General features: G+C 43.2%; 1 protein-coding gene across 1 annotated transcript; it reads right to left on the bottom strand.

Annotated features, from left to right (window-relative positions):
- Positions 1-283: 283 nt before the first annotated feature.
- Positions 284-19,657, bottom strand: SEC11C (SEC11 homolog C, signal peptidase complex subunit). Its single transcript, XM_016933813.4, has 6 exons — positions 19,062-19,657; positions 9,449-9,558; positions 6,381-6,530; positions 3,313-3,432; positions 1,455-1,512; positions 284-484 (listed from the first exon to the last, which is right to left on the bottom strand). Exons 1-6 carry the CDS (start codon positions 19,146-19,148, stop codon positions 431-433), a joined length of 579 nt encoding a protein of 192 aa, XP_016789302.1. The 5' UTR covers positions 19,149-19,657; the 3' UTR covers positions 284-430.
- Positions 19,658-21,189: the final 1,532 nt, after the last annotated feature.

The raw sequence follows: 21,189 nt of genomic DNA, 5'->3' as shown, positions 1-21,189 counted from the left end.
TTGACTTTCTTAGTTTCTCAGATTACACTTTAATAAGAAACTGTGTTGTTTTAAGGGCCCCTTTGTTTCCCCTCAGAAATGTCATTATATTAAGAATTTTACTTTTGAAACTCAGACATTACAACTATACATGTGGACCATGCCTTGCCCCACTAGCAGCCAGGCCCTAAATAGCCTGCCTGGTTCTTGAAGTGGTGCAGACCCTCAGACTCAGTGTAGAGTCTCCCACAATTGGCAGAGAGATTGAGCAGATTCAAATCAGAGTCCACAAAAGAAAACCATCTTTACTGGTGAATCTTTTATTTGGACAAGACAAAAACATCTCCACACTGTTCCCTTTTATACAGAAAATGGAACATCTCAAATATATTAGTTTTTCTCTTTTTCAACAGAATTCATTTCAATCTGGTCCCAGGAACTGCTTCTCATTTTAGGATTCACGTTTTAGTAACACATATGCACCCATTACAGCCAAAAGAGCATACTGGAAAGAAAACACAATGGAAAATCACTGTGAGGTCTACAAAGAAATTTGGTCTGTAAATGTATTCAGATGAAGTCCGTTAAATACTGCACTGAGGACAGAATCAAACCTCTTCCCCCCATGGCTTGTTCTCTAAATGAGCTGTTCAATGCTACATTATGGTCAAAAACCCAAAAATATACTGATGGACTAAAGACCAGACAATGAACAAACACAGCAAATGCAGTGCTTACTCCTACGCAGGTTTCCCATTGTTTGTCAAGTGATTTTTTTAAAAAATATGGATACACGCCTGTAATCCCAGCACTTTGGGAAGCCAAGGCGGGCAGATCACCTGAGGTCAGGAGTTCGAGACCAGGCTGTCCAACGTGGCAAAACCCCGTCTCTACTAAAAATACAGAAATGAGCTGGGCGTGGTGGCGGGCACCTGTAATCCCAGCCACTAGGGAGGCTGAGGCAGGAGAATCACTTGAACCTGGGAGGCGGAGGTTGTGGTGAGCCGAAATTGTGCCACTGCACTCCAGCCTGGGCAATAGAGCCAGATTCCATCCAAAAAATATATATATACACACATATGTATACATATATGTGTGTGTATATATATACATATATGTGTATATATATATTTAGAGAGAGAGAGAGAGAGAGATACCATTTTTGTTGAAGTTGAGAGGTAAGCATTACTGGTTTATGGTACTACTTTTGTGTGTGTATGAAAATTTCCATAATAAAAAGCAACAATTAGATAAATGCCATATTAGAACACTGAACATACAAGGGGAAAGTAGCTATTTTAAATAATTTAAGTGTTGCTGCTTTAAATGACTACATTAATTTGTAGTTAACTACAGATATTCTGCAGGCCTATTAATGGCAACATGTTTTAAGAAGACTGCCTGTTTACAGTTGCACAAGTAAAAGCTCCAATATTTAACGAAGTAAATAAATATAGACACACATAAATTCCTACCTTGAATTTTGGATAGTCATTCATTATTATGGTGACCATGCCAACATATGGTAAAAACCTAAATTGTGGGATAAAAAGCAAGAGATATAAAAGTTGCTTATAACATGATGATGGCAACATCTGAAAACACTATAAATCAGTCTTAAGAAATGAATTGTACGAGGGAATGCCACTGACCGGGGCTGTAAGGATGTATTCAGCCCTGTCTCAAACAGCTTTATTAGTAAGGAGCATCAGCACTGGCAGCCAGGACAAGTTTTCTAAGTAGGCACTTGGGTTGAGATAGTGATGCTGGTTGTCTTCACTTGCTACAATTAAAATAGTTAAGCCGCTTGTACAAAAAGAATAGGCAACTTTCACAAATCTAGTTTTTATTTAGAAGATAAGATTCAGATAGCCCATATAAAAACTGCTGTTAGATAAAGCTTTCAAAGTACATGAATACTGAGTTTGTAATGCAAATAATTATTTTCATTTCCCAGTGCTTGTCAGATATAACAAATAAATGTATTGGGTAGCAAATACAAATGTGAATACCATAACTTATACTCAAATATGATTATGATCCCAGAGCAAGGAGGTTCAGTGCATAAACCAGCCAACGATTATGCTCACAAAATTAACAGCAATATGTAATCAGATGGACCCAGGTCTCAATCATCTCTGCTCATGGGAAACAAGGTAACACACCCATAGGTACCCTCCAGTCTTTTATAAATCAGTAGTTCCATCCTCTCTCTTATCCAAAGCCTTTCACCAGAGTGTCTGGAAAGACAGGATGGACTAACTGGAAGCCCTCCTGGTCCCCCCGGAGATATTCAAGTGAAAATGCAACAAAGAAAAATGGTTAAAGGAGTAGGAAGAAGCTGTAAGCCACAATCTGACTAATAACGCTAAATCTGACAAAATGGGAGCCAGTCTCTCCAGCCTTAAAAAGCTAGTGAGATTTAGGTAAGATAAAAAAACATTTCTAATGGCTGTTAAACATAAAAAGGGTTGCCAAGAGAGGGGAAGAATTCCCTTTTTTGGTTTTTAATGAGGATACATTCTCTGTTATGTCAATCAGAAGCAGAACTCATTGCTGGACAACTATACAAAGATGAATACTAAAAGATGTATCACAGGAATGTTTTTAGTTGCGAAAAATAGGAAATAATCTAAGTGTCCACCAAAAGGGGATTGGTTAAATAAATAATTATTCGCAATAAAACAGCTTGTAGCCACTTAAAAAGATACAGATGTAGATTTGACACGAAAAGCTATTTCCAACTTCCTGTTGGGTGAAAAATAATCAAATTCTAAGTAAAATTATATATATGCATAACACACATCTGTACCAGCCCAGAGAGTACCTACAGCATTCCCTGAAATGTTAAACAGTGGTTATCTCTGGGAGACTTTCTTGTAATGGTTATTTAAAATCCACAAATAACTAATCTCTCAGTGAGGATTTATATTTCTTCTTTTTTTAGAACAAATTTTTTTAAATTTTTATTAATAGAGATGGGGTATCCCTATGTTACTCAGGCTGGTCTGGAACTCCTGGGCTCAAGTGATCCTCCTGCCTCAGCCTCCCAAAGGTGCTGGGATTACAGGTGTTAGCCACTGCGCCTGGCTGGATTTGTTTTGAAACAGATTTGAACCCATCATATAGATAATATAATTGGGTTCAGTTTTAGATTTTAGGTCTTTAGGAATTTCTAAGTTGTATTTAGTCTTCACAGGATAAACTAGAACTGCTTAAAACTCTCCTGATATGTCATATTTGTAATTAACGACTCATTAGCCTATTGATTTAATTTCTTCATTTCTAAGTGTTTTTCATAACCTTCTATATAAGTTAAAGGTGAATCCTCACCCTCTTGCTCTTCCCACCACGTCCTTCTTTTCCAGCCAGTTCTGGCCTTCTTTGTATAAGCCTCTATCATCAACTTCATTATTATCTCCTTTAGTCAGAAATTTGATGTCTCCATTATCTCTGGAAAGCAAAATAATATCTTCTCAAAAATTATTTTCAGCACAGCATCATTAACAAAAATATTAGTTTACTCAAGACTTTACTGTCAGACAGGAGCATTTAGGAAAACAGTCAAAGATAACCTGACCTTCCTTTAGTCTAAGATGACTGCTTAAGACAACCATTCAACTGAAGCACAAATCTAATGACAGTTTTGTAGACTTAAATTCCAAAACACTCAAGTATCCTTGACAACAAAAAGCATGACCAAGCACAAGGGCAACAATTTGCTTCCAGCACAGCACACAATGAAGAATTGCTTCTTACCACATGGCTTCTGGGAATGACGAATAAACTAGGACCTGACATTTTTTAACCTGTAAACAAGTGTATTAGTGTCATTCATCAGTGGGCAAAATCATGTGAATCACCACTGTGCAATTCTTTCAAGTCCAGATTCATAACACACAAAAACGCTGCTGACAAGGAGCTTTTCCAGACTCACTTCATTCACCTCAAGTCAGAATAGGTCAGAAGTCAGGACATGAAGCTGGTTTAACAACCTGTGTTGGACTTGAACTGTTTTCATTCTTAGGCCTCATGGAACAATTTGGTTTTTTGTTTATTTGTTTGTTTGTTTGTTTGAGATGGAGTCTTGCTCTGTCACCCAAGCTGGAGTGCCTTGGTGCGATCTCAGCTCACTGCAACCTCTGCCTCCCAGGTTCAAGCGATTATCCTGCCTCAGTCTCTGAGTAGCTGGGATTACAGGTGTCAGCCACCACACTGAGGTAATTTTTGTATTTTTAGTAGAGATGGGGTTTTACCATGTTGGCCAGGCTGGTCTAGAACTCCTGACCTCAAGTGATCCACCCGCCTTGGCCTCCCAAAGTGCTGGGATTACAGGCATAAGCCACCGCGCCCAGCCTCATAGACCAATTTGTTAACATGAATGCTATTCCTCTTCACTCTAGACATAAACTTGATCCTAGATCACACAGATTTGAGCACAAAGTAATTTAAATCCAAGTGTGCTCTAGGCTGTCCTCAGATTTCCTTTTCCTTGCCAAATGCAGAATTTGTTACTGCATTATTTCCTTCACCACTGACCACGGTAGTATAAAGTCAAATTTGCAAGGAAACAAGAATCACAAATGGCATAACACCAGTGTGTTAAAGAGACATGTGGGACTCATTTTAAGCATTCTAAACTGGTACTCAGATAGCCTTGACTCTAGAAACATAATATTGTAGTATTATGGAGCTGTAAAGAGGGTCTTCTTTCAGTAAGACAGATGAAAAAAGAATGCGCTATTATAATGAGATAAAATGCCAAAAGCCCCCAAAGATTTGAAACCATATCAAAAAGAGCAAGCTGATTTGCAGCCACGGTTATAAAGGAAATCAGGATAAAAATCCTGACAGTCTCTCATAATTCATGCAAATTAGAGCAAATAATCAACACTTCCTCAACTTGGAACAATTGGTCATCTTTAGAAATTAATTGTAAGTCAGTGCGAGTACTGTCACATCATGACTGAGGATGCTTCTTCCTCAGGAATCTAACAGGTAGGCATCACGTAACCGTTAGTACAGGGCCAGTGTATCACCACAGGTTGAAACTGGATTGTTCTCATGTTTAGAGTAATGTGAAGTGAATAAGTATCAATATCTGTGGGGTACACCTGTGAAGAAGCAGTAAATGGGCCGGGCACAGTTGCTCACACCTGTAATCCTAGCACTTTGGGAGGCCAAGGCGGATGGATCACCTGAGGTCAGGAGTTCGAGATCAGCCTGGCCAACATGGTGAAACCCCATCTCTACTAGAAATACAAAAATTAGCCAGGTGTGGTGGCACATGCCTGTAATTCCAGCTACTTGAGAGGCTGAGGGAGGAGAATTGCTTGAACCCAGGAGGTGGAGGCTGCAGTGAGCTGAGATCATGCCATTGCACTCCAGCCTAGGAGACAGAGCCTCAAAAAAAAAAAAAAAAATTAGCCAGGCATGATGGTGCATGCTTGTAGTCCCAGCTACTCGAGAGGCTGGGGCAGAAGAATCACTTCAACCCGGGAGGCGGAAGTTGCAGTGAGCAGAGATCGCACCATGGCACTCCAGCCCAGGTGACAGAGTGAGACTCCATCTCAAAAAAAGAAGCAGTGAGTGGAATGGGAATCTAATACCAGATATGTACAAGCAGTTATCGCTCTCTCTCAAACTCAAACACACACACACACATACACAGTGAGAAATGCTCCATTATTTAAAAACATACCTATGCATACCTAAATTTAATTCTATCACTTACACAGATAAAAATCCACACTAAGCTGCATAAAGGTAAATGAATAACCAAGTATATGAAATGTAACATTTTTACTAATCATGTGAAGTACTCTCTCATGGTAACTTTATATATTTGAGCAAGAAGTAAATGTTTCCGGTTCCAGAAAAGGGTCTTCATAAGTAAGTCACAGCTGGTATTAACAGCAAGGCTGTTTGGGGAGTAGGGGATGGGGCGGTGGAAAAGTAATGCAGAATATGCAATGACCAAATCATGAGATGAGTTTGGCCAAAGTAACATAGAAAAACAGCTAGCTTTTTTTGCATTTCAGAAAATAATTTTCATATCAAAACCATCCTCTGTTGCAATGTGACTTGATTTTCTTTGAGCTCCTTCAAATAACTAACATGTCATAATACATCATACCTTATATTTGTGCAGCAATTTAAGTTCCTGAATTGCTTTAGTAAACATTAGTTCATTTAATTCTCATAATCATTTCGTGAGTTACTATGGGTTTAACTACTACAACTCCCATCCTACAGGAAGAGTTAAGCATTTGGTCCAAAGTCACCCAGTGAGTCAATGGCAGAACTCAGAACATAATCCAGTGCTTTTACTAGTTTCTAATTAGCCATGAATCTACCAAAAATTTACAAAACAAAACCAAAAAGAAATAAAGCCTCTTTACTTTTCATGAACTTTGATTACTCTGTGAACTATTGGAATGTCTCGTCCTTCAACTTTAAAAACAACTATTTCACCAGCTCTGATTGGGTCTTCCCGGAAATTTGTGAGGAACAGGAGGTCTCCTCTGTGAAAGGCCGGTTCCATACTGCCACTGGAAAGAAGCACAAAGTCAGTATCAGCATTACCCTGTGTCCAAAAGGCGATCAGAATAGACATGTCAGAGGTGAAACTCAATAGTCAAGTAGGTCTCAGGAGCTATAAAACGAGCCAATGTGGCTTCCTTCTTAACTGCTCAAGGTGGTAACATGTGCGAAAGGAAATGACTTCTACTGAGATTAACATGTCATGAGCACTGACAGGACCCTCTGCAGTTTGTATCAGGTAGAAAAGAAACTAGGATAATTGTCAACTCTGAAGTAAAAGCTACCAATTTTTAGCTTTAAAAAAAGTCCTGCATCTACAAATATAGTAGTGTTTTCCTCCAGAACTGCAGGCTGACAGCTAGTTAATCATCTAGGGCAATCCCTTCACTTTAGAGCAGACTCCAAGCACTTAGGATACTGCAATACTTACTTAAGAAATGAGGAACACATGAATGCACTTGGGGAGCAGGACCCGCCCTGAGGCCAAACTGAGGGCTGGGACAAAACTGGAACCCAAGTCTTTCGCCTCCTGCACCAGCATCTTTTCCACCATATTCTACAAAAGCCCAATTCTAACAAACATTGACTGGGTTATTGTGGAAGTCAATAAATAATTCCACATGATACCGATTTAAACCTGTGCCAAAATCTTTGGTGGATTCAAAGTAAATTGCGATATGCAGGAAGCTGAAATTTTAAAAATTCATTATATATATTTGCTCATGCTTTGTTTTAATACGTGAGAAAATAAGACCTAGAAATACAGCTTGACGGGGGCTGTGCGACCAAGGATGAGTAATGGCTGCTGAGCAGGAAGAACCTGAGGAGAATGAACCACTGAAGCTCCGTGGTGCTCTAGTGGAAACAAAGAAAACCATGGCTCCCAACAGGAGTTCGGGAAGCTGGCCCTCCTTCCCCTCCAGCCTGGCCCACCTTGAACATCTCAGCAGGTGCAGAAGGTGGCAAGGAGAAATGCAGCCTGTCGCTAAGTACCTTCTGATAGGTTTACATTTAAGTGAAACCAGTGCCACTAAGTATGGACATGGATGAAGCATTCAAAATCAGCCAATCTGAATGATGGGGGAAAAGGGCTAGAAATACAACTGACTTAAGAGAAAATATCACAGTCAAAACAATTGAGTTTTTCCTCCCCACAATATGAAATTCTATTTTGTCTTCTCTGAAATAAAACATAATTGTTTCAGCGTTAAAAAAAAAAAAAAGCTAAAATGCTTAAGATAATTTCTTCATCTGTGGCTTCATCTTTACTCCTTCAACAAAATTCCTGAAGATACAGTGGGAAGATGTTGATAGAAAAGTAACGCTTAAGGGAACTGCAGCTAGGAAAAGATCCCTGCACAGACTGCAGAGGCCACAGGTGTCCTGAAGTTGGACATCAAGGGTCATTATCATGTCCTATCAGGAGAGGAGTTCTTTTCAATGTTTCACTAATATCAATGTCTACTTGCTTTCCTCATGGGCCAGATTCCCCCAAAAACCACACATCCCTTAGGGATGTCATTGGTTTATGTTGGCAAACCAAATTGCTTTAACATTACAAAGGATGCTTTAAAAAAAAAAAAGTCCCTAAGTGCAGCAATTTCACACTACCTTCTGTGTGCAAGTGTGTCTGTGAGATTTGAGGAGGGCCAGGAAATCTCAGATCTAATGTTGGCTCTGCCAAAAGTTACTGGGAGATGCTTGAGGCTTGGCCTCATTGGGCCTCAGGTTTCTTATCTGTTAAGGGAGAGGGTCCATCTAAATTTGAGGTTTTAAATTCCTTCTTCTTTAAAAAAAAAAAAAAAGCCTTAAAATCCTTCCTTCACATGAAATCTTACCAGGAAGTATAACCACATAAAAGACATGAAGGTGGTGCTGTTGCATGTGAAGCAAGGCTAAGGCTTCCTGAATCCATGAGTGTGCTTCCCTTCTCCCCACTCCTAATCTACCCACCCCAACCCCAGGGGCGTCCCCAAAGCACAGTGTGAACACGAGTGGGTCGGAGGTCCCACAGCTCTGCTGTGAGCTAGGCTGTCCTCAGGCTTCTAAATTCATGAAAACGCGATCTCTAGAAGTGTGCCCCTTGGCCAACCACATGAGGGCGGCCTGGTGAGGCATGGATCATGGCTATGGCCCCACGAGGTGGTGGCAAGGCCTGGTGGAGGGAAAGGGCACTGGTTTGGGAGCTAAGAGCCCTGTGTTCTAGCCTCAACTCCTGCACTGGTAGGCTGTGACTCTGCCCAAGTTACTGCCACAGCCTACCATGCCACCTTGAAAACAACAGATTTGATGACCTAACACACACTGGACAGACAGTGTCTTGAAGCACCTATCAGTTCCCAAACACGGCCATTTGATTTCAAATTGATGTTAAGTTTTTCCCCTTGGATGGCTTTATGGCTGTGTGAAGTTAACTCTAATGTTAACTTTTCTAAAATAAACATGCTGTACTTTTATAAGCATCATAGTCTCAAGAAGATAGTAGCCATCAATACACCAGTATTACTGAAGAAGCTTGAAAAAAATACTAGACACAATGCTACGCACTGGGGATACAGGCTCTCTCTGCCAGTCTGGTACAAAGAAAATGAAGTAACATTTTTAGTTATGTTTAAAAATCAATTTGTATAGAAATAATGCAGGAATACCACATATTATTAAATTGTCATTTGAAATGGATTAGGTACACGAGCATCAACATGGTTAAAGCTCGAAAATGTCTACTAAGAAAGATGAGATTTTTCAAAAGCCAGAAAAAAAATGAAACATTTTCAAAATAGATATCAATAAAGACTAATAATTTATCCAATTAAAATCTTGAATTTTAGCTGTCACGCAGGTTTTCACTTAAGGCTGCCCCGCTCCTCAGGCCCAAGGCAGCCTTGTGATGGAGGCTGGAGGCTGGAGGCCAGCCTGGGGGACCTACCTCAGCACCACCACGATGGGGCTCTCACTGCCCGTGAGCACGATCAAGCCTTTCCATATCATGAGTGCAGAAGACACGATCATGGCGAAGTTTAAAACCTGGTAATAGAGCTGGAATGAAAAAGAGGAAACCACGATGAAAACCAATAGCAGAAGATCCACCAACCTGTGAAGCTGGAGATGCAGTTATCAAACTTTTTCAAAGACACGATTTTAGGACAGGAAACTAACACAAGGTACAAAATTCTGCAGTATTTCAACTTCTGTCCCTGGAAAGAGACTTGCAAATATCATCTCTCCTTAAGTGAGAGAGAAGGGAGGAAAAAAAGAGCAATCTGTGAGGTTTGTCTTGTTAAAAGCCTCAAGGAGGCCCTAATCACCTCTTTGGGATTTCCCAGCACCTTATACCCTAGAGAGTTCCACTACTCAAGGCCTGCCACCAGAGCCTCCCGATGCAGACCAGTCCCAGACACAGCGCAGCATGGTGAGCACAGGTCTAACCCAGATCCACACACTGTGGATTCACCTAGAACTACCTCAAATGGAAGCTTTGGAGTCCTATAGTGCTTGGCAATGAGGCCATCCTGCTCTAAAAATGACATTTTAAAACCAGTGAACAGAAACTCTAAACACCTGGAGGTTTAAATTTTTCATAAATGTTTTAAAAGGTAAATAACAAATATTTGGTTAAGAGCACAGGTGGGGCTGGGCACAGTGGCTCACGCCTGTAATCCCAGCACTTCGGGAGGCCGAGGCGGGTGGATCACAAGGTTAGGAGATCAAGACCATTCTGGCTACCGGTGAAACCCCGTCTCTATTAAAAAATACAAAAGAAAATTAGCCGGGCGTGGTGGTGGGCGCCTGTAGTCCCAGCTACTTGGGAGGCTGAGGCAGGAGAATGGCGTGAACCCGGGAGGCAGAGCTTGCAGTGAGCCGCGACTGCACGACTGCACTCCAGCCTGGGCGACAGAGCAAGACTCCGTCTCAAAAAAAAAAAAAGCACAGGTGGGAGGGTCACACGAGTTGATGCATAAGCACTAGTTACATCAGCTCTGAGAAGGAGGTGAAAGCCCACCCGATCTACCTCAGACCACTGCGTTTAGACCCACCGGGCTTGCCTCGCTCCCTGCAGCATGGCATGGGCTGAAGCACAGGCTCTTCCTTGCTGACAGCTGCCTGCTGCACCTGCCAACTCCTGGTGACTAAAGGAGAAAACAACACCTGCCCATGTGCCAACACCCTGTCAGGCTGGAGCTGACCTGTCAGCCCAAACATCCGCCTTCCTTCCAGGCGCAACAGGGACTAACGCTGCTGTGGCTAGCACCACTCAAAATCAAAGCCCCTCACGGCATTGCCAGCACCGCCCTCCAGGGAGCCTCCTTACTTTGGGACCTGCCTCAATCTTCCTCTTCACAACCCTGCAGTTGTTGGGGTGATCTGCAGAGCCAGGTGGGTGGTCCATTAACACTGTGCTGTCTCACTTCCTGGGCCCCCATCCACATCTCCAAAGATCTTCCCTCCACTGGGACCACTCACTCTCAGCAACACACCCTAGAACCAAAATGGCTCTATCCCCACGTGGGTCTCTGGTTCAATGACCCCCTTCCACCGGGCCACAGGTGCCTATTCTCCTGGCATCTGTGCTCACTTCTGTGTACACCTGAGGACCGTGTTCTGTGTACACCTGAGGTCCTTCACCCCTCACTTCTGTTTTTATACCCTCAGCATGCAGTGTGCACAGTCACTTATAGGGTGGGAGCCATAACCCCCACCAGGCCTGGCAGCTTTTCCTCCAGAGATTTCTGTTCCCCTCTCCAGGGAATGAACTCCCAGACCTCTGCTGAGGAGGGTGAGGCCTCTGGGTGGAAGACAAGGAGAGCGAGGGTTCTCACTGCTTCTCTGCTTTTCTACCCAATCAAACTTATTTCAGCCCTACCTCCCCTTCACCTTCAGTTCTGGGGACACCAATTCCTGGGTCTCTGAGGACTCTCTCTGCCTCACAAACCTGAAGAGCCACAGCCTCCCCCAGTGCCGCTCACATCCTGGCTTTCTCTGGCTGTGCCAGTTCCCATTCTTCCATCTGTTTTCCAGCTTCTAGTATTTGGCTGATCTTGTTTCCTTTCCCGGGCGTATCCTGGAGTAACTGATAACTTCTAAACTCTCCTTGCTATTAATATAGTTTTAGTGTTTTGGAGGCAGTGATATTAGACGGGTTAGATCCCACCTTAGCTCCCTACCAGCTTTCCAGAACATACTTTTGAATTGAGTTTGGAGTGAGGACCTGGATCACGTGGCTCTGGGCAACATCATTTTCCTCAACTATCCAAATTTAATATTAACTGAGATGGAATGTGGTGGTATGAACTCTTTTTGAGCATTGAGTACAACTTAAAATACAGTTTTAAACACAGTTTAAATACAGTTTAAAATACACAAGGCCTAGAAAAGTCGGAGTGAAAGACACTCGGGAAGTCCAAATGGAGACTTGCCAGGTGGTTCTACGTGGTTCTGACTTCTCAGTGTATGGACAGTTCTTTACAGCAGCAGCGCAAGCATCAGCGTGCACTAGGATCAGCTGGCGATGCCTGAGGACTGCACTTCAGACACATTCCCAGGTGACACGAAAGCTGCTGGAGTGGGAATCACAGCTGAGAACCACTGCTCTATACCATTGGTTCTCAACCTTGGCTGCACCTCAGAATCATCGGGGAAGCCCTGGAAAGTCCATCCCAGACTAGCTGGATCACTGGGAGGGGTGGGGTGATTCCGAGGTGCAGTGGAAGTTGAATCACGGCTCTATACCTCCTCCTCCCATCAGCTAAAGACTCTCCCATCGCAAACCCTTCCTCCACCTCACATCCTCCTCCAGCTTTCACACTCTCTTCTCCTTCACAGCTCTTCTCAAAACAGTGTCTACCCCAAGTTGCTCCCCTTCTTCACCATCTATATTCAGTCCTCAACCTACATAGTCAGTCACATGCTCACTAAGTCCAAAGGATAACTGTCGGCCCTCACCTTACCTGACCTTCCAGCAGCTCTCAACACACATGATCATTTCTTCAAACCCTCAGCCCCTGCCTTCCAGGATGGCATGCCATCCACTTCTCACCACTTTCTTGTCTTCCTGCCAGTTGCTCCTCCTCTACCTGAACCTCCTCCTCTACCTGAATGCTGGCATTGGTCCCATCAGGCTAACTACTCCCAATTCAGAGACTTCCAACTGCCTACCTGACGTTTCCACTTAGATGTCTTTAAAGATACCCCATCCTCAACATGTCAAAATTAAACTTACCTTCTCCAAAAGCTTTCAGTATTAGGGATCCTTCTCTCAGTAAATGACATTATTATCACCCTGCTGTTTGGAGCCACCCCCTACCCATTCATTCTATACATTCTGGCTTTCCAAACACATCTGGAGTTTGTCCAGGTCTCTCTATTCCCACTGCTGCCACTCTCATCATATCACCAACGGGGCCCATCAGGCTGCTGTGAAGCCTCATGACAGGTCTCCTAATGCCCATGCACACCTCTTCTGATCCATTCTCTGTGCTACACTCAGGGCGGTCATGCGCCACTTCATGACAGACACATTCTGAAAAATGCGTTGTTAGGTGATTTTATTGTTGTTTGAACATCATAGAGTGTACTTATGCAAACCCAGATGGTGTCGCTTACTATACCCCTAAGCTATACGATGTAGCCTATTGCTCCTAGGCTAGAAACCTGTGCAGCATGCTACTGTATTGAATACTGCAGGCGACTGTAACACACTGGTAAGTATTTATGTAACTAAACATAGAAAAGGCACAGTAAAAACATGGTATAATTTTTTGGGACCACCATCATGTATGCAGTCCACCATTGATGGAAACATCATTATATGGTGCTTGACTGTACTGGTTTTCAAATGCACATCTGGTCACCTGGTTGTCTATGCCCTGCCTAAAGCCCTTTGATTGCATCCCACTACTCTGAGGATGAAGACTAAACTACAATATGGCCTCTAAGGCCCTGTCTGATATAACCCTGCAGCCCCGCTTCAGCCTGTGAAGCTCGCCTCACCCCAGCTGCACTGGTGTTACCTGTCCATGCTTCCACCTCACTTGCTTCTTTCCACCTCAGGGCCTTTACCCAGAAGGCTCCCTCCCTGAACCCCTTAGTTTACCAAACACTCACCTTTACATCCACCTTTAAATGTCAGTGTCCAACAGAACCCTGCCCTGACCGGCTAGACCAGAAATCAGCAAATTTTTGTGTAAAGGGCTAGACAGTAAATATTTTATGTTTACGGGTCACATAGTCTCATTGAAACTACTCAGCCCTGCCAATGTAGCGGGAAAGCAGCCATAGACAATATGTAAAAGAAAGAGCATGGCCGTGTGCCAATAAAACTTTACAAAAACAGGTGGTGCAATGGGGTTTGCCAACCTCCACTCTGGCCAGCCTAGGTCTTCCTATTATATATTCTCACTGCATCCTGTATTTCTTTATATCGTTCATCAGCATCATAATTAAGCATATAATTACCTAGTGTGTCTTTTGCATTAGACCTTACATTCCACAAAAGTAGGGATCATTTCAGCCTTGCTCATAGCTGTATCCTCAAGATTCAACATGGGTTTGGCAAAAAGTTAAGTATTCAATTTGTTGAATAAATAGTGATAAAATAAACATCTTTAATGGTGAGTGCAAACAAATCAGCAATAAGAAAAACACTAAAATTCCAACAGAAAAAGGTAAAAGCTTAAAACTATAATTTTCCAAAGGAAAATACAAGTAGTAAATAAACATAAAAAATGTTCAAACCAATAATCCTGCCTCTACCCTCCTTGCAACCCCTTCCTTTTTTTTTGTTTCTAGCAACTTTTTTTTTTTTTTTTTTTTTTTTTTAAGATACAAGGTTTCAGTCTGTGGCCTAGGCTAGAGTGCAGTGGTGCAACCATAGCTCACCACAGCCTCAAACTCCTGGGCTCAATGGATCCTCCCACCTCAGCCTCCCAAGTGGCTGGACTACAGCCATGTGCTGGCATGCCTGGGTAGTTCTAAATTTTTTTCTTTGGTAGAAATGGGGTCTTTTTATGTTGCTCAAGCTGGTCTTGAACATACTAGCCTCACGCAATCCTCCCAAAGTGCTGGGACTATAGGCGTAAGCCACCACACCTAGCCTTTGCCTAAGAAATTTAAAGTGTCTGGTTTTTTTGTTGTTGTTGTTAATACTAATACTTAGTGCTGGCAAGAATACACTGTGATGGGGATACAAATTGATAAACCATTCTGAAAGCTATTTGGCATTAGTATTAAGAGGTTACTCTTGGCCCGTAATCCTACTTCTAGGAATTCAGTATAAACTAAAGGCAGGTTGAGAATTATGGCCCGAAGACATTTATTACAGTCTTAATTCTAATAATGTGGAAAAGGAAATAAATGAGCAACAATATGGAAATAACTGAGTAGAAAGTGGGGCCAGGTGCAGTGTGGCTCATGCCTGTAATCCCAGCACTTTGAGAGGCCGAGGTGGGCGGATAACCTGAGCTCAGGAGTTCAAGACCAGCCTGGCCAACATGGTGAAACCCCATCTCTACTAAAGATGCAAAAATTAGCCAGGCATGGTGGTGCATGCGCCTGTAATCCCAGCTACTCGGGAGGCTGAGGCACAAGAATCGCTTGAACCCGGGAGGCGGAGGTTGCAATGAGCCGAGATTGCACCACTGCACTCCAGCCTGGGTGACAGAGCAAGACTCCATCTCAAAAAAAAAAAAAAGAAAAAAGAAAAAGAAAATGGCAGATTACTCCACTATTTAAAACAATGCATAAAGAACTTAATGGGAGTGGAGGAGAAAGTGGGTTGGGTTGGGGGAGGAAAATAAAAAGGAACTTTAATGACATGACCAAACACAGTATGTTGAGTGAAAAATGTAAGCTGCAGTAGGATCTCACCAAACGATAAAACAAATACAAAGAGATGCCCCAAGACGCTAAGAGAGGCTATTTTAGGATAGTGAAATTATGAGTCATTGACTTTTCTTCTTTAAACTATTCTCTATTCTGAAAACAAACTCTGACTGATGTAGGAAAAGCAGAGCTCAAAACTGTCTCTTGCTAATGTTAAAACTGTAAAAATAGGTAATTTGAGGCAATAATGAAGGATACAACTGAAAGTGAGGACATAAGTGAATTAAGATAATTGTTAATGTATTTTGGTGCAATAAATCAAAATAGGAAAATAAATATAATTCAACATTAAAGTTACACACTTTTTTTTTTTTTTTTTTGAGATAGAGTCTCACTCTGTTGCCCAGACTGGAGTGCAATGGCGCGATCTCTGCTCACTACAACCTCCGCCTCCTTGGCTCAAGTGATTCTCCTGCCTCAGCCTGCCGAGTAGCTGGGATAACAGGTGTGCACCACCACACCCGGCTAATTTTTATATTTTTAGTAGAGACGGGGCTTCACCATGTTGGCCAGGCTGGTTTTGAACTCCTGACCTCAAATGATCTGCCCGCCTCGGCCTCCCAAAGTGCTAGGATTACAAGCGTGAGCCACTGCACTCAGCCTACACACCATTTTTAAAAGCGACTTGGCTACTGTGTCAATAGCAAATTATGAAACTATCACTATATTCCCAGGAGAGTGAAAAAGGAAACTGGAGTGCTAAGCAGATGTTGACAAAGTGTTGGGCTATAATATGTTAAACCATTGCTTCTTCTGGTTCCATGGATTAAGTTCTTTAGTGGTGATTTCTAAGATTTTAGTGCAGCTGTCACCGGAGCAGTGTACACTGTACCCATCATGTAGTCTTTTATCCCTCATCAAATGAAGAATATTTACCAGAAAGTTGCCATGAAACAATCAAAGCCTTTACACCATTTCACCATAAGCTCAAAGAGCATAACGGAAAAAATCAAAGATCACAAAGCAAATACTTAAGAATGCAAAGAAGTGAGCCATTAGAAGAGATAAAACATTCATGTCTTCATTCAATAAATATTGAGATTCCAACAACAACAACAAAACACTGCTTCTAAAGTAAAATCAGCCTTACAAGTCACGTCACTCTAAAGCAGAAGCTGTTGACTGGAATTTACATTCAAAAACCTCCCCACCGGCTCTGCCTGACTTAAAGGATTTGATAAATAACCGCTGTTTCATTATGAATTACAGATCTGATGAGGAAAGCCCCAAACCATGGTTTTAAACAACGATTGCCGTTTTCAAACAAGTTTTCAAGTCATCTGGCTCCACCCCGATAAAAGCAAATTATAAAATCTTGCCACTTAGCCAGTAAAGACCTCGTACCAAGAATATATTTTCCAGTATAATTTCCCATGCTTGAAAAGTTCATTAAGGGAAAGCAAAATCAATTCCTCAAAAAAACTTCCTTTGAGCAAGCCATCTACCTGCTAAGGAAATGTCCAAATACACAAAAATATAAAAATCAAACTAAGAAACCACAGATCACACTTTTAACACCTTAACTTTAAGAAACCTACGAATCAGATTCTAGGCATAAAATCCTGGAATCCAGAAAAGTAATTTTGATTGAACTACTGACAAGCTGACTGCGGTCTGGAAAAAAAAAAAACCACCACCATGTTTCACAGGTGCTTTTGTTGTTGTTCACCTTTGCCTACCAACTTTGTATGCTCAGCACTTAATGCTCACAGCAGAGTGTAGAACTAAGTCCATACTCAGTCATTGTCAACCAAAGATGAAACAGCCAATGTCTAAGAGTTTTAAGCAAACATTTCAGATCAAATATTCTGGCTGACAGCAGCAGCACTGCCAGTAGCTGTATTTCTTCCTCTCTTCCTCACTGCAGAAACAAAGAGCCCTTGTCTTGCATGTGGGTCCTGCTTTAGTAAGCAGGGGCAGCAGAGAAAGAAGGTCCTGCTTTCAAGACTGGTGGAGCATGCAGGCCTGACAAAGGGTCATAAGATGCTATTTTGGAGGGAAGAAGAGAAAAAAAAAAAAAAAAGACAAAGCTTTTTTAAAAAGTACCAAGAAGCAGTAGATTTGAGCTTGCTGAATTTTAATTAGAAGACTAGCAAAACAGGCAATACAGCCAGCTACTGGCAGGCCTTATCGCTGAGAGCAAAAACATGCTGATCTTTCAAAGGGCAAACTGGTTTAGGGATCAATACACTCATCAGAGGGCCTTTTCTGACAGTCTGCAATTATAGCCATCAGTAATCAGTACCAATTTTAGAGACACTTTAAAAACCCAGCCATTAAGTCTAGATTTTTAAACAAAGCTCTACTTCCTGGAGGATATTCTTGTGAACAGCATCAATGCTCAGGACATTAGCAGTTACTTTTTTAAGCTGGTGATAATCTCTACTACAACTCATCTTCCAGAAACAGGAGTTATCAGCTTTGCACACCTAGACACTACCACATCCTAAACACGGTTGATGAAATAGAAATTATCAAACTTTCCCACACTACTGCACTAGTCTGAAATTCTACTTGGGGAAGGGGGAGGAGAGTGAGAGGGAAAAAAACACATATGCCTAAAGGAGTAAGTTGTGACCTCCCATGGGCACCACCCCACATCTCAACATGATGGAGCAAATGAAACTGGATGCCATCAAAATAATGAGGATTAATACCATTTTCAAAGACAATCAAAACTCCCTGGTTGGAAGGTCCCATTTTTCTTAGCACAATTTATTAGTAGCAATAGTGGCATTAGTATCCACCGTGATACTCAGGTCCTACAGGTCCCCCAAATTCTCTACCTAGAAGCCTACATAGTCGTATTTTTCCTGACTGAGAGGGCTTCCTTTCCAATCCCTACTCACTCTTAACCTTATAGTGAAGAGATAAGGACCCAAAGACAGTGATGATGGCCAATAAGTGGCTAAAAAGAGAGCAAGAGGAACGTTTTCCTCTGAGGTCCTCTCACAAAGGAGAGGGAATTCAACCACCCCAGCTGCCCAAAGACCCTACACTGCCTCCTATATTCAGAGTGCAGCCATCTCAGAAGTTAGAGAAGGCTTCTGGAATCCCGCTGGGAACACTGGTTGAGTCCACAATGATTGCGCACAGCTTGTGAGCTCTCTAGGCACAAGGAGCATTATTTAGTCCCGACCCACGGTCAGGGGAAAAACAACTGCCCAGGCTGGGAAGAAACTGCTTTGGGAGGCATCGCTGGACAGCTCCCATTGTAGGAAAGTTCTTCCCTCTCGTCTGCCTTTCTGCCTCTTCCACCTGCGGGCAGTCAGGCCTCTGAAGCCCCACAGAGAAATCGGTTCCCTCTTCACCGGGTGGCCCTTCAAATACGCGCAGAGAGCTGTCGCTCACCGAGTCATCTCTCCCACAAGCGTGGCTGTGGCATTCTCAACCACATTTGACATTCCATGGCACGGGGTTTCTATTCTCCCCTTTCCTGCACCCTCCCCTAATTGTGCTCTTGTCAGGGCAAGGAAGTGCACACCCATGCCCACACGTAGGCGTAGAACCCAAGGCCTGAGAGCCCAGCGCGGGAGCTTCGGGTGGCCGCCCGGCCGCAGTCACTGGGAGCTGCCCTTGCCGGAGCCCTGACTGGGAAGCTCCGACTCCCCGCTAGCACAGCCGCTCCCGGCCACGGCGCGCTCACCACCCTCCTCCGTCACCTGGCGCTTGTTCATCTTCTTCAGGTCCCCGAAGATATCCAAGCTGGACGCGGGGAGATGAGCCCCCACGGCGCCCGCGCGTACCATAGCAGGGTCTCCGGGGACCTAGCGGCCCGCCGGCTCTGGGTGGCACAGACGGTTGCGGAGCACCTGCCGGCCCCCGCCCACCGGCCCAGCGTCCTTGCGGCCACGTGACCGGCGACTCGCTTGGGCGTCTGGGAATCGTAGTCTCGCTAGTCTTGGGCACTGGCCAGCCAGGAGTGAACCTGAAGGAAGAAAACTACCACTCCCAGAATGCTGCGGGGTGGGCACCTCGGCCAGTGAAGACCCGGGGCTCCTAGGGAGGGCAGCTACAGGGCTCCGGAGCCTTGTCCGACCCTTCGGAGGGAACATCGAGCAGCGAGTGACCCCGCATACCTCGGGGGGCAACTCGGGGAAGGGACTACTCAAGAGGAGCTGAATTTCCCGACTCTGGTCAGGCGCCAAGAGGACACCTAACTCCCGCTGGCAAATCACCTAGCCGTGTATGTTGGCTATTGGATGACTGCAGCGAGGAAAGGTGGTGCCTCTACGCTGGGGGCGGGCTGAGCCGAATCGGGGCGGGGCCTAAAGATGCACTGCGGTGGGCGGGGCTTGGAAGAGGCGGGACTTTTGAGGCCGCTGAATTCTGCATTTTGAGTGGTACCACTTGAATGCAAGGAAGTATCTTTGAATGCCTTGACCATAATTGGGTTGCAATGGATATTAATTAAATGAATACATAACCACCTAATTTCATACATGAGAAAGCAAAGGCCCAGAAAGGTTCACTGACATGGCCAAGGTTAAGTGGAAATGAGTGGAATATAACTCAAAGTTTTAAATTTAGAAGTCCTAGATCATCACAGTTCTGATCCTAGATTACCTTTGGTTCATTCACTCACTCGTGGATGCATTATGCATTCTTTATTGTATTTATTTATCCACAAATCTTTATGGAGCACCTACCATGCACCTGGCCTTGTTCTAGGCACTTGAGAAACATCAGTGAACAAAACAAGCAAAGATTCTTGCCCTCATGAAGCTTATATTCTACCGAAGGCAGACATAATAGATAATTTATACAGTACCTAAAGGATGGAGGTGCTATGACAACAGGAAAAGCAGATAAGTTGAATGGGGAGGTCTGGGGGAAAGGATCAGGTTGCAATTTAAAATATACCAGAAGCTGACTTACCATGAAGCTAATGAAAGGTAAGTTCTGGGACCCTTCAATTGCAAAGGTGTTTTCCAAGGTGTGGGAGAAACTTAACCATAGAATGTGTAAAACTTTCAAAAGCAAGATATTGCAATTGCTATTGGTTAAGAGTTCTGTTTCTTTGCATTCCAACTTCACCTCCATTACATTTCCCCTCCTGTTGGAGGGACAAGGAGAATTTTGGGGATCCAGCTAAGGAGGAAACGAGTTGGAAATACATTTGGTTTGAGTTTAGTGAATTTATTTATGGGGTTCATGGTCTTTCCTGCCATCCTCGTGTAAAAAATGGCTTCTGGGAATACTGCCATCCACTGGGCCAACTCACCTGGCACCGTGGCAGGAAGTCTCACTGGAAGTGGCATCTGGTATGAAAGTGTTCTGCAGCACTTGACCTTGGAAATAAGTGGGTGGAGAGAAAAAACAAGGTTTGAAATGTACAGATCCAGAAGCTAGTCTGTGTAAAATTCTTCCAAATATCAGATGTATAAAATTGTAAGTGCAAGACACAGTGCTTAATACATAGGAAGATATGGTGATAGTTAACCCTGTCACTAATAATTGCTGGAACTAAGGTGGCAGCACTAAAGGTTCAGAATCTGGATACATTTTGAAGAAAGAGTCTTCAGGATTTTTTGAAAGAATAAATATAGGGCGTGAAAGAAGAAAAGAGATTGAGGCTGACTCCAGGGTTTTTAACCTATGGAACTAGAAGGGTAGAGTTCCCCTCAACTTCAATGAGGAAAGCTGTGGGTGGAACAGGTTTGTGGGAATAGAGTAAGGGTCCAAAATGTGACCAACAAACCTAGAACCCAGTGTGATATCTTCACATCAGAACCTTTGGCCCAGCCTCCAGGCTCCTGCTTAGGTTGAGCATTGGGTGAGAAGCAACAC

Source organism: Pan troglodytes, chromosome 17, assembly GCF_028858775.2.
Source record: "Pan troglodytes isolate AG18354 chromosome 17, NHGRI_mPanTro3-v2.0_pri, whole genome shotgun sequence".
NCBI classification, from domain to species: domain Eukaryota; kingdom Metazoa; phylum Chordata; class Mammalia; order Primates; family Hominidae; genus Pan; species Pan troglodytes.
The sequence above is the reverse complement of the archived record's forward strand: the minus strand, read 5'-3'. Positions and strand labels throughout refer to the sequence as shown.

Excerpts from the sequence above, each read along its gene's own strand:
- SEC11C (XM_016933813.4), bottom strand. The coding sequence starts at position 19,148 with ATGGTACGCGCGGGCGCCGTGGGGGCTCATCTCCCCGCGTCCAGCTTG. Across the intron at positions 3,433-6,380 it reads GTAATCAAAGTTCATGAAAA|AGATAATGGAGACATCAAAT; the intron begins GTAAAGAGGCTT and ends TTTGCTTTCCAG. Across the intron at positions 1,513-3,312 it reads GTGGTGGGAAGAGCAAGAGG|GTTTTTACCATATGTTGGCA; the intron begins GTGAGGATTCAC and ends CCCACAATTTAG.